Below are 16,954 nucleotides of genomic sequence, written 5' to 3' on the forward strand. Positions count from 1 at the left end.
TCCTTCATATTAGGGGGCACACCTGGGCATGCCCTCAGATGTGGATTTTTTCACTCAACATTGGTGCTTATTTTTTTTAAGTTTTTAATGGGACGTATACTCTATCAGCCACGTGCTTTCCAGTTTGCCACAGTCTTCCCCCCACTTCAGTCTCACACCCAGCCCCTTCATGTTTCCTGTCTGGCCCCTAAAACACCCGAGGTGGCGGCACCCTTATGCTGGGACATGAAGGGGAAGGTCGCCCTCACACACACGTGCTTCTGGTCTCTCCTTCAGTGACACACCACAAAGTACAGCTGTGAGCCCAAGAAACTGCAGACACAGTTCCACAGGATCTGGCCTAGAGGGTGCTAGCTCAAGGCCTCTTGGCCATAACTGGCCTATTCATAGGTTTGACTTGTACAGTGTTCAAAAGAAATCTGAACAAGCCAACATTTAAACTCCAGAAGACTGCACATAAAAAACTAACTTCTAAAAAAACAAAATAAAACCCAACTTCTAACTGTTCTTGAAAAACTGTTCCAGGAGTCTCATGAAGCCAGGACACAGCGGGCTGGGGCTGAGTAGGAGAGCCACCTCTCCATCTCCCCGGGCCCGGGCCCATGTTCCCACTTGCCCATTTATGTCACATGCCCAGCGCCAGCAGACCCCGAGTCTATAACCCTGCTCCAGTCCCAGGGAATGGGCCATCCTACAACATGCCTCACCCTTCCATACTCTGTGCCTGGCACGCACCTATTCATCCTTCAAGGCCCACCTGGAATCTGGCATTCTCTGAACTTTCCCCAGCTGATCCCACTCCAGGCTGCCTGTCCTGAGGAATCTACTCCCTCCGTGCCTGTGTTCTTCCAAGCCTCACACAAAACTGGACCATAGGGAGCACACAGACCACAGGAGAGCAGCTTGCTTCTGCCTACCCTATGCTTTCAGTTCCCAAAACCTGGCACAGAGCAGCTGTTTGACAGTTTGCTGAACTAGTCACAGATGAGGCACCTGTAAAAACAGGGTCAGCCCTGGGCTGTCCCTGCGCTCGCTCCCAAACCACTGGGCTCTGTGGCTGGCTCCAGTCTCAGCACTACACATGGATGCGAGAGGAAGTTTCCAACCACTCGGTTCACACTGTGCACTGACTTGTGCTCAAACAGCCCCGGTATCAGGGACAATCCTAAGACGGCCGACAGTGGCAGCGACCATCTATGCAGAGTCTATTGTGCCAACCACATAACTGCCAGTGTCTCACTCAGTCCAAACTTCATTTTGATCCAAAATAGCTACGAGGCAGGACATGTTATTTTGTTCTACTTGTTTAGATGAGGAAACTGAGTCCCAGAAAGGATGAGTGTGGTATAATGAAAAATATATATTTCGTCTTTGTCCCCAGTTCCTTAGAATTTCCTGAGTGATAGGAGTGTCTTGTGTCATTCATACTGTTTTCAGCTGTCCCTGAGTTTATGCTAATGAGGTGACTCTCTGGAGCCCGTAGATAGTTTCAGGATGGGGGCTGGTTACCAGAAAACCAACCAGGTGATTAGATGGTTAGAACTTTCAGCCCTACACCCCAGCCTGCAGGGAGGCAGAGGGGCTGGGGACGGAGTTCAGTCTCCAAATGGCCGCTGATTTTAATCAGTCGTGCCACATAATAAAACCACCATAAAAATCCTGAATGATGGGGTTCGGGAGCTCCCAAGTTGGTGACTATATCCACGTGCCGGGAGGGTGGTGCACCCAACTCCAGGGGGCCGACTCCAGCCCTTGGGACTCTTCTGGACGCTGCACTATGCGTCTCCTCCATTTGGCTGTTCCTGAGTTGCATCCTTTATAACAAGCCAGTAATCATAAGTAAAGCACTGTCCCAAGTTCTGTGGGTCATTCTAGGGAATTATCAAACTTGGGAAGGGCGTGTGGGAACTCCCCCATCCACAGTTGGCAGGCAGAAGGGCAGGTGAAACTGGTAAACAGTTAGCCATTGATGATTAGGGAGCTAGTAACTAAAGTTTTTTTTTCTTTTTTGCAATTACTGATTATAGCTTTTGGTTGCTCACCTGCCCATTGCTAACTGTGCTGCTGAGGCAATGTGCTCTCTGCCTCCAAGTTGGTTCCTATAGGTAACATCTCCCTGGTGCCTGGGTCACCATGGTAATGGAGGTGTGCGCTGTTTTTCATGAATTAGAACTCCTCATCCACTTCAGGCCGTTGAGACCACCAACCCATCAACTGGGCCCAGGCAGATGCCCATTAAGTGACCTTTTGACGTCCAGAAGCTAAAAACTCTACCCTCAGATCACGCTAATGCTGCCATTTTGTGAACATGCATCCTGTGAAGAGGCATGGAGTCTGACTACCCTTGGGCAGACCATGAATTACCTCACCCCTCCTCACCTCCAATCATCTTTCTCTACATTTCAGACTACTTTGCCCCCTACCCCATAAATATCCCTGAGTCCCCATTTTCGGGCAGGCAGATTTGAGACTCATTCTCCTGCTTCCTCACTTGCCTGCCTTGTGATTAAACCCTCTGTCTGCTGCCATCTCTTTGTCTTATTGTTTGGCTTTCTGGGTGACGGGCAAAAAAAGGAAAAGGGTTGGGTAACACAGGTCACCAGGAACCCCATTTTGTGGCTGGTGTCTGATGTGGGGGCAGTCTCCTGGGACTGAGCCCTTAACCTGTGGGGTCTGTGCTAACTCTGGGAGTTAGTGTTAGAACTGAATTGAACTATTGGACACCCAGTTCGTGTCAGAGAATCAGAGAATTGCTTGGTGTGGAAAAACTACACAGATTTGGTGTCAGAAAAAAAAAATCATACATCTGTCAAAAGTGGTGTCAGAAAATACCACACAATGAGTCATAGGCAAGGTCTCAGGGCTCTGCAAGTGGCCCCTCCGGGTGACTCTAGACTGTTCTCAACTCACCACAGCACCCAGCCTGGGTTCTCAGATTGGGAGAGGTCTGTAGGAGGAGCAGAGGCTGCTGAGAAGGAACACCAAGGAGGAAGAAGAAAAACCAGGAGAGTGTGGTGTCTCACAAGAGGCAAGAGTAGAGAGTACGGCCAGCAGGAAGGACTATGCGTTCCATAGCAGCTACCGCTGAAAGGTGTAGTCGGAGAAGACTGAAGAATAACGAGAGGATCCAGGCACACAGGGCCCAATGAGCCTGACCAGAGGACTTTCAAGCACGTGAAGTCAGGCTAGGGGACTGGGGGGAGGGGCAGTAGTTGTGCCTGGGAAGGACACATGGGAGGCTTTGGGGTGTTGACACAGCCTCTCTCTTGACCCAGGTGGTAGCTACACAATCTTTATGAGTCTTCATTAAGCTGTATGTTCACTTTTACAAGTTTTCTGAACATGCTGTGTTGGACAATAAAAGGTGAGAAAAGAGATTTGGAGGCAGGGAGGTAGAGAAGGCATGCACAGACGACCCTCCTGTTTATGAAGTCTGGCTGAGTGGGCCATGACGGGTGCTGAGTGCCAGCTCAGGAGAGTGGGGGCCCCCGCAGGCTTTCAGTGGTCGGAAGGAGATGGAAGGAGAGAGGGACAGGGTGGGGAGGAGCCTGTGGCACTAATCAAGGTAAACACAGGTGGGGCCCATGGGTGTGTGAGCTCCTAAGATACAGAGAAAAACACATCCAGCAGGAGAAGTCCCACAGATTCATAAAAACAAAACAAAACAAAACAGTGGTCTCAGCACCCTCCTCTCCTCCTGAGCCCTCCCAGCAGTTGTGGCGCCCGCAGAGTTCTCCCCTCAGAGGCAGAGGGTGAGGCGGCCCATTGTGCTTTCCTGTGTCTCTCTGACCGATTCCCTTTGAGCTCACGCACATGCTTATTTGCAAAGAAATATCAAGAAAACCCAGTGCTATTAAGTTTCTTTTCTCATTTAGCACAGTAAGGACAAGTAACACAAGTCCAGGACAAGGAGCCTGGGAGTGACCAGCCCTGAGCTTCCCACGCCCTTAGGGAGGGTAAGGCTACCAACCAGGGTGAAGGACCCAAACTACGGAGAGAAGAGGACACATGTCCACTCAAGACTCTCTGGTCAAACCACCAACCCTCAGGGTCCTCCCAGTTTCTCTGAATTTAAAAACATTCCTAGGCTTTGCAAGTTATTGGCATTTTCTTCATATTTACAATTCTTCCTGAATCAATACTTTTGTAATCGGCTTTTGGGTCCAGTACGAAAATATGCAAATATATTAATTCCATTTTTTCTTTCCCATATTCTGAAAATATCAACATTATCAATCTCAGAAGACCACAAAACTGAAATGACATCTCTAAAGGGGTCAGAATAATTGCTATGATGTTTCTACCGCTGGTGAAGATTCGATGTATTTTATAGTTTTATTTAACCCAGTAAAGAAATTTAACATTTCACAGTTGAGTTACAATGGAATATTTAAGTATCAAAATGAACGGGAACCAAACATGACATGGAGAGATTCCAACTTCCCCTTGGAGCCCAGGAGCACCCGATCCTTTCATGGTCAGAGAGGGGTGACTCGTACTCACTGTCAGGTTCCAGTTGATCTGGGGGATCCTCATGTGAAGGTTGAGACTGAACAGAATCAGCAAGACTCCAGTCACCACAAATGCACTACAGCTCACAAACTCAAAAAAGTAGAGGCCTTCACACGGGGAGCACTCCATGATGGTCTCTATGCAGATGAACGCAATCAGGGCCAAAATCTAGGAAGAAAATTGGAAACATACATGTATGTGTATATTTAGTACACATCCATGCACATATGTGCCTGGCACATTTAAATATAACTCAACCACCACCACCACATACACCCGCAGAGCCTTCCTCTGGGGACGGCAGTATCGCTGTCAGGAATGTGATCTGATTCAATTCTTACGTAAGAACCGGTAGAGGGGCCTTAAGGAAAGGATCAAATTCCTAACATGAACTGAGCCCCCCACAGCACACTGCGATGTTCTGAGTCCTTCCTCTGCCACTAGTAAGGGGACACTACCCGTGCACGTTTCTGATTTATAGTCTCTACCACGGTTATGCCAAACATTTTGAGGGCAGTATCCTGATGGTACCCATTTTATGCCATCTGCAACTACCTTGCTGGTTTACACTGAGCTCACACAGAATGACTGGGACCCCTGATGGCCTCAAGAGAAGGGTTGGTATAATCCTCCTTCCCCCCAATTATAAACTGCCTAAAACTGAGGCCCACTTAATTAATTCATGAGCTTTTTTAAAGTTTATCGTTGGACTTGATCACAAAAAGATGGACTGGCAGTTTATAACAACATTTAAAAATCTCCCAATAAGAGAATGAATTTCTTTCTGAAAGACCAAAGTAACATTCCAGCAATATGTCCCAGGAGGCGGCAGATCATAAAGTCAAACAGGTATCAGTGGGAATGACCAGGTGAACATTTAAAGGAAGATTTCAGGGGAAGGGTGAGGCTCAAAGGCTGAGGTAAGGGCCCCGTGATCAAGGAAAGATCAGGTGGTCTTGCACCTAACACCAGGTCAGTCTTGGGCTCCTGGCTCCTACTCCACTTCTTTAAGTGGACACCTCGCGGCTCATCACTTGTCAAGCCTGTGCCAGAGCTGCCAGGCCAGGCCCCACCTCAAGGGTCAAAGAAGTATAGGCAGAAAGCTCTGTGGTCCCAGGTTTGTCCTTAGAGCCAGTAACATCAGCATCACCAGGGAGCTTGTTAAAAATTCAGAATCTCCACCTCCCCTCCTTGACCTAGAGTCAGAATCTGTTTTTTTGACGAGATCCCCAGCTGATTAAAATGTGAAAGCATATGAGGCACAGGCTGTTCTGGGGCCCTTCTCCAACTACTGGAGTCCCACTAGTGCTTTTCAATGCTCCGCTCAACGCCGCCTTCTCCCTGTGTCTTCCCTGATTGAGTCTCTCCCTGCCAGACATGATTTGATTTCACCCTCTCCCAGGAAAGCTTGCTCGTCTGTGATTGTATTCTACCCATCTTCGTACTTCCCATTACGCATCTCTCTGCCTCCCGAGCTTTTTGAGAGCTTGTGCTAGTCCGTCTCTCTCTACTCCCAAGGCACCAAGCACGGTAACTGGCACACCGACCGCAAATGGGGGCTCAGGGAGCCACTAAACACCTACATCAACAATTCCTGCCCTACCTGTCAGTGTCTCCACATGATAGGAAGGCTGGCTCTGCTTTTTCCATTGTCGATACTTCCACACACTGATTGTAAAAGACACCTTTCCTAACAATATGTAGTCTTTTCACATTTCTGAGTCAACACATTAAAGATATGGGTCTTTACACACACACCTTGTGCTTCTCCTAATGGTTCTCCTTATAATTCTCTACAGAACCAGAGACTTTAAAGCTCCATCTGAATTACATGCCTGACTTGCAATCAATTCACAAAGAAATAGTTCATATAAGGAAAACTGCTAAACCTTTTTTTTTTTTACTCCTGTAATTGGATCTAGTAATCTTGGGCAAGAAATAACACACTGTTCTGATGAGTTACAAATGTTTCTGGTATGCTAACTTCAACCATATTTGTGTGGGAAGATAACACCTACATTCTTAAATATTAAAATAAAAATGGTTTTAAGAATATGCAAATCTCATAGGCCATTCAGTTTAGCAATGAACAGACACAAATCCCTGCTCTCTAGCTCATATTCTAATGAAGGAGACGTTTTTAAAGATTAAACTGAAAATACAGTATGTTAGGCAGTGATAAGTACAAAGGAGAAAAATCAAAGCAGGGAAGGAGAATGAAATGTAACCAGAGCAAGGGTGTTTGAAATTTTAGGCAGAGTGACCATGGAAGTCCTCACTAAGAAGGTTCTAGATTATTACAAAGCTTATTATGGTTTATTACAAAGGATATTAAAGGATAGGAATGAACAGCCAGATGAAGAGACACACAGGACAAGGTCCAGAAGAGTCAGAATACAGCAGCTTCTGTCCTCGTGGAGTGTGGAGAGCACCACCCTCCAGGACACAGATGCATTCTAGTTCATCAACTGGAAGCTCATCAACTCTCCGGTTCAAGGGCTTTTGTAGAGCTTAATCTGTAGCCCCCCTCCCGGTCCCAGAGGCCGGTATGTGGGGTGTGGTTCCCCTGGCAACCGGCCCCCATCCCTAGGTACTTTCTGAAAGCCATTTCAGTAACACAAACTCAGGTGTCGTTGAAAGGGGGTTGTATATCAAAAGACATCTCTTACAACTTAGGAAAATTCCAAGGGTTTCAGGAGCTCTGTGGTAGGAATGGAATGAAGACCAAAGATATCTATCTTATTATAAATCACAATATCACAAGTATTCACAGGTAGGGAGAGACAGATAGACGATACACACATACACACGGCTATACACACACAATAGTCAATCATGGAATGATAGGTACTTAGGTGGTTTCTAATACTCTGTTTCTAATAAGCAGCATACTTTTTTTGCCTGCCTTTTGGTACAGCAAATGTCAAATTTTCCTCCAGCACAGTATATTATAACAATTATTTAAGTAAAACTTACATACTAACCGACAAGAAGAAAATAAAGACTCAAAGTTAAACTAGAAGCCAACAACTTCCAGGCAACCAAAGAGTCAAAAGGAACATAACAATTCTGCAGTGGACAAACGTCGCACACAAAATTGTAGAGACGTTCAACAGGACGCAGATAAGCAATAGCTATCGTAGCTGCTAATCGGGAGATCAAGGGCACCCTTGGAGACAGTTCTTTCCATGTAGCACCGACCAATTGACCAGGAGTAAATATTTTCACAGTTGATAAGCAGATTGACATTCAGAGGTCGTCAGATTTCCACAACTGTGACTAATTATGATTGGCAACATCAAAAAGCAGGAAGGGAAGGAGAAAAGAATTGGCTGATTAAGTTACTATGAAACGTTTTAAAATTTCATAAAACCCCGTTACCACTGGTGGGAGTGTCAACGGTCAGGACGTTTGCGGAGGGCGGTGGCAATCACGAGTCCCGTTCACCAGGACACCCAGTTCCCCTCCTCCCGAGCGCAGGGCAGGGTTGGAGATCTGTGCTGTGAGATGTTCCCAAGGCGGCTTTGTTCTCAAGATGATGATGCTTATGCTACAGAACTCCACACTCGCCCCTCCAACTTCTTTTCTATCACAACTCCTTTTGCCAGGTGGTGACAGAATAGCAATGGGCATTTGGGGATTTGGCTAATTGGAAGTTGAGTGAGAGAGATGTTAAATTTGGGTTTAGCTGTCACTTCCACATGTAGTTATCATAGCCTTCCCACTGTAGGAATGGTTTCCAGATATGCTCTGATCTGACATCATGACGAAGAACCAGGCCCTAAAATTCACAAGATAAATGTGTCCTGCAATGCCAAGCTATTAGTATGCATGTGGTGGGGAGAAACGGGGTTTGAAACATAGAGCCAGACGCTAGTCTGTGAAGAATTCTTTAGATCATCAAATGCATAACACTGTATGTGAGCAATTCTGCTTCATCGGTGCCTAAATGGTAGTTGTGCCCTGTCAGGAATATACTCAATAATGCAGACTATGCAGTTATGACCACATTATACATTTTCTTCCTTTTTGGTGGGAAACACATGAAATGGAATTTATCAGAATTTCAGGGTTTGTAGGGCAGAAACCTGTAGCGGTACTACAAAGAGTGGGTACATATGTGTGGGAGACTACGATTCATGCATCCCAGTGTATCAGATCGCATCGTGGTCTATCTGACAAATCTCGAGTGGACAAAGTCCGACAGTCTCAAATAAAATGGCACACAAAACTGCCTCCAATGCACTGAAACAGCCTGAAGAAACAAATGTCCCAGTGACAATCTCCTACACATATTCATCAGTAAGTTGACGTAGGTAATATAGTGTCAACCTACAAAAACAGAAGCCAGGTTTTAAGAGGCAAAGCGTTTATTTGCGATGAAACAATTGCAATTTGGGAAGCACAGATTCAGGCAGAAATCCAAATAGAGTCCCCAATACAGGAGAGGGGCTCAGAGTTTTTACGGGAAAAAGGGAGGATGAGGCGAATTGCATTAAAGAAGAGTTCACTGGTGCTAGATGAGGTAAGGGTGGGTTTGTAATTCACAGATTGGCTTGACGTTCAGTCAGCAGGCAAAAGGCTAGACTTGGGCTTCATTGATTGGTTAGCCATTCGGTCATCAGCAAAGTCCAATGCCATCAGTCCTTACAAACAGGACATTCTTGTCCTTACTGACTTCTTGGAGTGTTGGTGGTTTGGTCCAGTTTGAAAGATAAAGAAAACAAGAGGTGCAAGGCAGTTCCTCTTTCTGAAATGGCTGCTCCAGCTCTGTTTGAATATGGCTCCACTCACGTCATCTTTCACAAGACCGTATTGATTGTATAATGATGTCGCTCGATACAATGTAGTGGCGGTCTAAAATCTCAATGGTTCTGGTGTACATCTACATTTCAGATTGATTTTGTATACTTTTTCAGAATTAACTGATCGTACTAAAATTCGAATACGATCTATTTTAGTGGAGGTCAAAAACAAAAACAGAAAGAAAACACTTTTTAAATTCATAATTTAGTGCTTCTCATTCTAAATACTCACTATTGTACCTAGTTTTATAGTTTTAATTTTATCTATTTTTCCTTAAAGTCGGCCTCCAAAATTGTACAGGTCTCAAGCCCCTCAAAACCTGGATCTGCTTCCGAGTTTGCACAGTGAAGGGTGAGGGGATGAGGCATCCACTGCTTCTGGCGGCAGCCTTTAGGAACCATGAACAGTTTTGCCATGCGCCCTCCCCCTTCCACAGCAGCCAGCAGTGTTCCAGGTCGGGGGACACTCTGAGGAAGGCGGATGGGCAGCTAGCTTCCCAGCGACCTGAGATGAGTGTGTAACATGAGTGAGAAGGAAACCTTCCTGGTGTTAAGCCACTGAGATTTTAGATTTGTTAGTACAGCATAATCCAGCTCACACTGACTAGAAAAGACTCTTTGGCCTTATGTTAAATTTGCACAGGTCCTGGGTATCTATCACGAAACGGAGAAGTTTACAGGATGAATATGTTACCACCTCACTCACTCTTGAAGACAGCAAATCCAAATGGTTTTTACAGACAAATCCTTATCAGATTGTCAAGCTAAAGACATTGACGATGTTATTTAAACTCGTTTAAGACAAAGAAAAGCATAAAATATTCAGAATTTCAGAAATCCATCTATGTGGTAGGATTGTAGAAAGAGTTTTTTTTTTTTTTTAATTTAGGCTTCTTTTATTTTCCAAAATTTCTACAATGAGTTTGTGTGTTTTTACTTTAAAAGTTAAATATTCTACGTATAAACACTTTTCTGAAACATCCAGGTTTATTTTGAGTTAAATGTTAGTGACCTCCAAGAATCAATCAAAACAAATAAGTTTTGAAACCATTCATGAATATTTTTAAATGACATTAAAAACTTTAATGGAAAATGAAAGTCACTCTGCAAGTCCACGTTGGTCCCATTTCTTTATCAGAAGAGTTCACCATCTCTAAAGCTTCCTGGACAGCACACAGTCCTACTTCCTGGCCACCACTGCACTGTGAGCACAGGGAGTGGGCACAGAAGAGCCTCCAGGCCGGCACATAATGCGGAGGCCAGGCTTGCCCTCACTAATGTGATGACAAGGACCCCCAGGAAGGAACGGTGTCCCTAATATTTATGAAGACGTCTTTGAAGATTACACAAAATCCTAATCTTCCTTGATCACCAGTTTATCAAAGGATCTAAGGAAACTTCTTTTAAAATATACGTAGAAGCAAAAGTCACAGTATTTAAAAAACAATTTTAAGGAGTCTTAAAAACCACCAGATGCAAAAATGACTATCCACTTGAAGACGTCTATGACAACGTGAATCTGTGGTGGCTCCTATGGGGCCCGACAACTTCCTCAGCGACCCTCATCGCTGTGTGGCACCTGGAGGCTTGCTGTGCTTAGGGGCTCAGCTCCAACCCAGCCAACAAACCCCATCATACACACAAAGACAGATAACCAGCCAGGTAGCAGGGGCTCAGTGCCCGGGGAGGCATTGAGAGTTAGAAGACGGAAGGCCTGGCCACAGCAGGCGGCCTCCGGGAGAGCACCGGACTCAGGTGTTCTCAGAGGAAAAGCAGCAGAGGAAAGTGTGTGGGAGGGAGTTCCTCTCCTTCAAACAGTTCCTTGGTTGGGGGTGAGGTAGAGGGCAGGGAGAGACCATGGTTCCCCTCACCAAAGTGCCCCTGTTTTTACGTTTATATTCCCACTAGCAGTGGTTCCTAAACTTTTCTGACCAAAGGACAGAACACCTGTGAATAGCCTGCTGCGCTAATGATCCAAGGGAGCGTATCTGCAAATCATCAGTGTGGTTTAGACATTGGGAAAATATTTCTGCTGTGCTTAGAGAAAAAAAATTTTTTTAAGTTTGTAAACTACTAATGCAGCCTGATGCTTTGGATTACGGAGGAGCCGCCCTGAATTCACACACTGTGGGGGCTGTGGCCCCCGCCGCCACCAGCTTTGGGTTTCCTCGTGCTAAGCCCCATGATATTTCCATCCTAACTGTGTCCCTGGTCTTGGGGTACTCTGAGCACACCAGCACACTGACAGTTCTGAAAAGCCTCACAGTAAAAGACCTGTTTACCTTTACTAGACACATGGATTGTGTTAACTGAACACTAATCTTTTTTTCCCTACACACCTATTAACACTTTACACAGCAGTGTTTGGAGGGAAACCAGTTTGGGAAACACAAAAAGCACGTGCTGGTCAGTAACTTTGTCAGGTCACGCACAATTTACAGGGTAAAATACAGAAGCTCATTTACCCAGGGTAGCAACTACTAGGGACCCTGTTAACTGAGTGACACACACACAACAGAGTCCAAAGTGCCTGCAGAATCGGACCAAGTCCTAGTCAACTCTAGCACGTTCAAAATTAAAATGTCTCTCTTCCCGCCAATACTGAAAAATATCTGAGATGAGACATGGCTTGTATTTAGCCACAAAGACCCAACAGGCAAGCTGTTAAAATGCTGCTTCTGCTGGGAGACCTCATGACATGCAGAACAGAGAATCCAGAGAGGGCCCAGGTGGTGACTGCACTTCAGCTCCATTCTTATCACCTCACAGGGGATGCTAAGATGGGATCCTGGAGCCAGAACTACAGGAGAGGCACGAGGCCTTTCCCAGGGGTTTTGAGCTGCTCTGTATATGCATATGTTTGCTAACTGACAGATCACCTTAAAACTAAGCTCCCAGGCCAGAAGCCATGTTGTATGGTCTGCAAAGGAGCTCAAATAGCATTGCCAGATACCTCAGAATAACAATGGCTTGCGTTTAGAGAGCATCAATAATGGAAGGGTGCTCTCAGGCCCTGTGCTGGGCATAGTCCATTTGTTATCTCTGATTCTTACGTCCACTCAGGAAGCAGTGGCATCTCCATCACGTGGCCCAGAAGGTTTGTCCAAGGCCCCAAGGCTAGTTCTTCCACATACCTCATTCTCCTATACCCCATGCCTGACACATACCTTACGCAGGGCCTAGTCCCTCCCCGCACCCTTGACCATGGACAAGAGCATGACAGCATAATTTCCCTTCAAGGAATACAGTGTGAGGCCTGGGAGCCAGTGCCGTGAGGGTCTCTGACAAAGCACACAACTTGCTTTACTCATTCTCAAAGGGATCTAACTACAGTAACATCTTAATTTCTCCAAGAAAACTAATTCTCAAGGGAGGCCATCCCACGTGGAAGGTAGATGTAAAATATTACCTTTCTCTCCCCTGAGGCAATAGAGCAATGAGCAAATATTTTTTGCTTGCGAAACAAAGGCACTAATTGCAGGTGTAAATGATTTAACCTGCAGCCAATGTCTATGCATGTAATCTTTGGTGCCATTGTTTTTCTCCAGCTAACTAAACAGTGTGCAAGCTATGGATTTGAGAGATGCACAGAATTAAAAGAACACTACCTGCTCTGGAAGGGCAGGGACCCCCTCAGGAGCCAAAGTCACCCAGGATAACAGGGAGCACAATATAGGCAGTAGGATTAGTTAAACAAAGGAGGCAAGGGGCGGAGGTAAATAAATTCCCTATTGTTGAGAAGGAAGGGAGAGATGAAGACAAAAGCAGGGTGCTGCCAAGGGCTCAGGGCAGTGGGAAGGGAAGAGAGGCCCAGGGTGGCAGCAGCGGCTCTGCCAGGTATGCCCAGGGGGCAGCTCGGCCAGCCCGGCCAGCCACACTGCAAGCTGTGCTCACGTCAAACCCCTGAAGGCTTTGTTTTCCACTGAACACAGAAGGGCTCAGGCCATTAGCGCTCCAGGAAGCTGTGGGCTTAGTTTGGTCTGAGCTCAGGCGGTGTCGCAAGGCCTACCCAACCAGTGCTCCTGACACATTTTTCAAGCAGGGTTCTACTGTGTAAATAATTTTGTTATTTTGGAATCCTAAAACCATACATAACTTAAGAGCTGAACTCATCAGGAGAGTGCATTTCAATTTCTTTTTTTGGCAAGACTCTCACTTTTAACATAAATTATTATACTTAACAGTGTAAGTGAGCTCTAACGCACATGTATTAAACCCACAGGTTACTCATTGACAGTGTCTGGCCACAGCACAGAACACTCTTGGACAAAACATAACAGGCTTATTTTTGGACATTCAACTACCTAGAACACACAAACAGTATTACTCAACGAGGCGCAAAACATTTTCTTGTTTTTGAAGAATGTCTAAAAAACATTATGTGGTTTGATGATATAATCGCACATGATTTCAGAAAACCACAGGACGGTCAGCATCTTTCTTGCCAAAAGAATGCCCACAACATTTTACTGCAAATGCCACCGTGTCCAAGAAGCTACATTTTCAGACCGTTTGAATTAGTAATGGAGCAAAAACAATGCACATGCAGAGGACATAGGAAACAAGCTGCCTTCAAACACAGATGTCTGAAGATGTTTAACCATGCTGCTGGCTCTTGGGTTTTCTTGTCCTCCTTCCTTTCTCATGTCCTAGCTTCACGGATGAAGCTGAAATCCCAGGAGGCAGCGTCACATCCCCACATGATGCAAAAGTCAAACCATCCCCCTGTCCTTCCTCTCCCAGGGAATTCTCGGGCACCTCCCCATCCTAACATCCCTGACAAACCACTTTAACCAAACGGGAAGTAGGGCGCTGCGTATCTCATTGGATGAGAAACCAGCAGGCCAAGAATAGCTTTTTGCTAAAGATTAATTAGGCCAAGATAGTGAAGTGCACATCCTAAGAGGCCAGGAGGAGGTCCAGCTCAGCCATGAGACCCACAGCGCTAACAGCCCCCAGCACCTCCCTGGGGAAGCTCCTGCGGGGGATGCAGTGAGCTAAGGGTTAGCGGTACAGGGAGGAGAGGGGCCTCCTCAAGTGGTCAAACTCTTAATGTGACTCCCAGGGCCTTGGGCACAGATCCAAGGACTTTCGGACCCGGACCTTACCACACAAATTCAAGGACTACCTATCAGCAGTCTCTGTAAAAGATGTCCCCAGCTCCAGAGACAACAGTGACCCTCCTAAGAAATTTGACATTCGCTGAGCCCTTCCACTGTGGGTCAATGCTGTGCCGGGCACTGCCACAAGCATTCTCTCATTTTATTTAATCTTCATTCCACTCTGTAACGGAACATGGTTGGCTGGTTGGTTTTTAATTGAGATACAATTTACATACCATGAAATTCGCCCATTTACAGTACACAATTGTGTTTTAATATATTCAAAGTTTTATACCATCATCATTATGTAATTCCAGAACATCTTCATCACCCCAAGAGGAAGAGGGTTTTTAATCCCCATCCTATCGATGAGGAAAATGAAGACAAAAGATGTTAAGCAACCCATCCAAGATGGCAAAGTCTCCAGCAGAGCTGGGCTTTCTGAAACCCCAGTCCCTGAACCCTTAACAGCACTGGGTGATGACCCCTCCACCCACCCTTGACCTCCACTGCTCCCTTCTCATCCCGCCTTCCCATAGATGGTGGGTGCTCCCCAGGGCTTTGCCTCTGCTGCTTTCTCATCAGACACATGTCCCCAAAAGGTTTCCCTGATCTGGATTCCCACTCCTAAATCTACTTCTCTAGGCTGAACTTCTATCTAAGCTCAGATCCAGGCTGCAACACTCCCCCTCACTGGGCATCTCCACCTAAATGTCCCCAGACACCCACAAATGTGCGCACTCGGCAAAAAGCCCCTTGCCTGCCTCAGTTGATAGCATCAACAGCCACTAGCATAGCGACTTAGCATAGTGCAAAGGGTTGGGACTCTGGAGTCTCACAGTCCTGAGTTCTGATTTCAGCTCTGCCGCTTAGCTCCGTGACTCTGGGCACATTACTTCTCTTCTCCAGGCCTCTCTTTATTCATCTGTAAAATGGATGGGGACAATTCTTACTCTTATAGGGTTGCTATGAGCATTAAATCTAAAATACTTAGCAGCATGCCTGGCACATCAGAGTGTCATATAAATGGGAGCCGTTGTCATCACTATGTGAAGGATCCAAGAGAACTCAGACGCAGCCCATCTTCACCAAGCTGAGTCTGGTGGGGGGATGTGCGTGTATATGTTGTGCAGAACTTTCTTCCCTCCGAAGGCTCGATAATATTCCATTATATCTATATACCACATTTTGTTTATCCATTCACTTGGGTTGCTTCCACCTTTTAGCTACTACGAATAATGCTATGAATATGGGTGTAGATGTATCTGTTTCAGTCCCTGCTTTCAATTTCTTTGAGTATATACCCAGAAGTGGAATTGCTGGATCATATGGTAACGCTACCTTTAATTTGTAGAAATCAAAAATTTAAGCCTAAAAGAAGTAAAAGCATAAAAATCAAAGTAATTAAGTAAAAACTCAAGCCCTAAATTTAAATAGAAAATGTTAACATAAACTTTTCTTTTTTTAAAAAAATAGCTTCATCTACTGAAAAGGCCTAGAAATAATAACAATGAGCACCCCTAGTGCCCGACGAGGCCTCTAAATATTCCCCACTAACAGGAACAAGAGCTTCTAGGAGAAACGACCGACTCAAGGTCAGGGGCAGGACATGCACAAGAGAAGCGCATCAGAAAGCAAGGACACTGTCAACGGCTCCTGAGGTTGTATCAGAAGGACCCAGGAGTCAACTTGAAGGGGCTCCCAACGGCCAACAATGAGACAAGATAAGCATCAAAATATATAAACAACATCTAAATTTTGGTTTCTAAATTATACCTTTTTTCACTGAAAGTGGCCACGGCTCCTCGGAGAATTCCAGGGCTGAGGTAGAGGAGTCTAAGATGAGCCTGGAAATCCTATGCTCAGAGAATGATGAGAACATGTCTAAAGGACAGTGGAGCCAGTTCAAAGGGGCTCCCACTGGCCAAATCCGGGACAATCTGAGCATCAAAATAAATCATCGTTGGGGCCGGCCCAGTGGTGTAGTGGTTGGGTTCAGCACATTCCGCTTCAATGGCCCGGGTTTGTGGGTTTGGATCCCAGGCACAGACCTACACTATTCATCAAGCCATGCTATGGCAGTGACCCACATACAAAATAGAGGACAGACTGGCACAGATGTTAGCTTAGGGCTGGTCTTCCTCAAGCAAAAAGAGGATGATTGCTAACAGATGTTTCCTCAGGGCCAATATCCTTCACAAGAAAATAAATAAATGAAGGAATGCATGATAGTTAAGCATCAAAATCTGTAAATAAAACATGAACCCATGAGTCCATTTATTTATATAATTTATTATACATTATAATATATGTCCATTTATTTACATAATTCTGTTTATTAATATAAACAAACAGAAGAGAAAGGAAAACTCTTCCTTACAGTTGAAAATCCAGCTAATAAATACAGAAGAAATGACGGATTTATAAAATTGTCATTTGGCAACGATCAACACAATATTTGATTCAAGCACAAATCATCAATGAATATTAAAATGGCTAAGTGAAAGTCTGAGAAGTTACAGGATTTTTACATAG

At 45.4% G+C, this 16,954-nt stretch overlaps 1 protein-coding gene across 2 annotated transcripts in view; it reads right to left on the reverse strand.

Annotated features, from left to right (window-relative positions):
• CMTM4 (CKLF like MARVEL transmembrane domain containing 4) overlaps window positions 1-16,954 on the reverse strand; it is a 58,609-nt gene that overhangs the window by 11,628 nt on the left and 30,027 nt on the right. For both annotated transcript variants that reach the window (XM_046681995.1, XM_046681994.1), the window contains exon 2: window positions 4,504-4,680. In XM_046681995.1, coding sequence (XP_046537951.1) covers window positions 4,504-4,680 — 177 coding nt within the window. The remainder of the gene's footprint in view (window positions 1-4,503; window positions 4,681-16,954) is intronic.

Source organism: Equus quagga, chromosome 13, assembly GCF_021613505.1.
Source record: "Equus quagga isolate Etosha38 chromosome 13, UCLA_HA_Equagga_1.0, whole genome shotgun sequence".
NCBI lineage: Eukaryota > Metazoa > Chordata > Mammalia > Perissodactyla > Equidae > Equus > Equus quagga.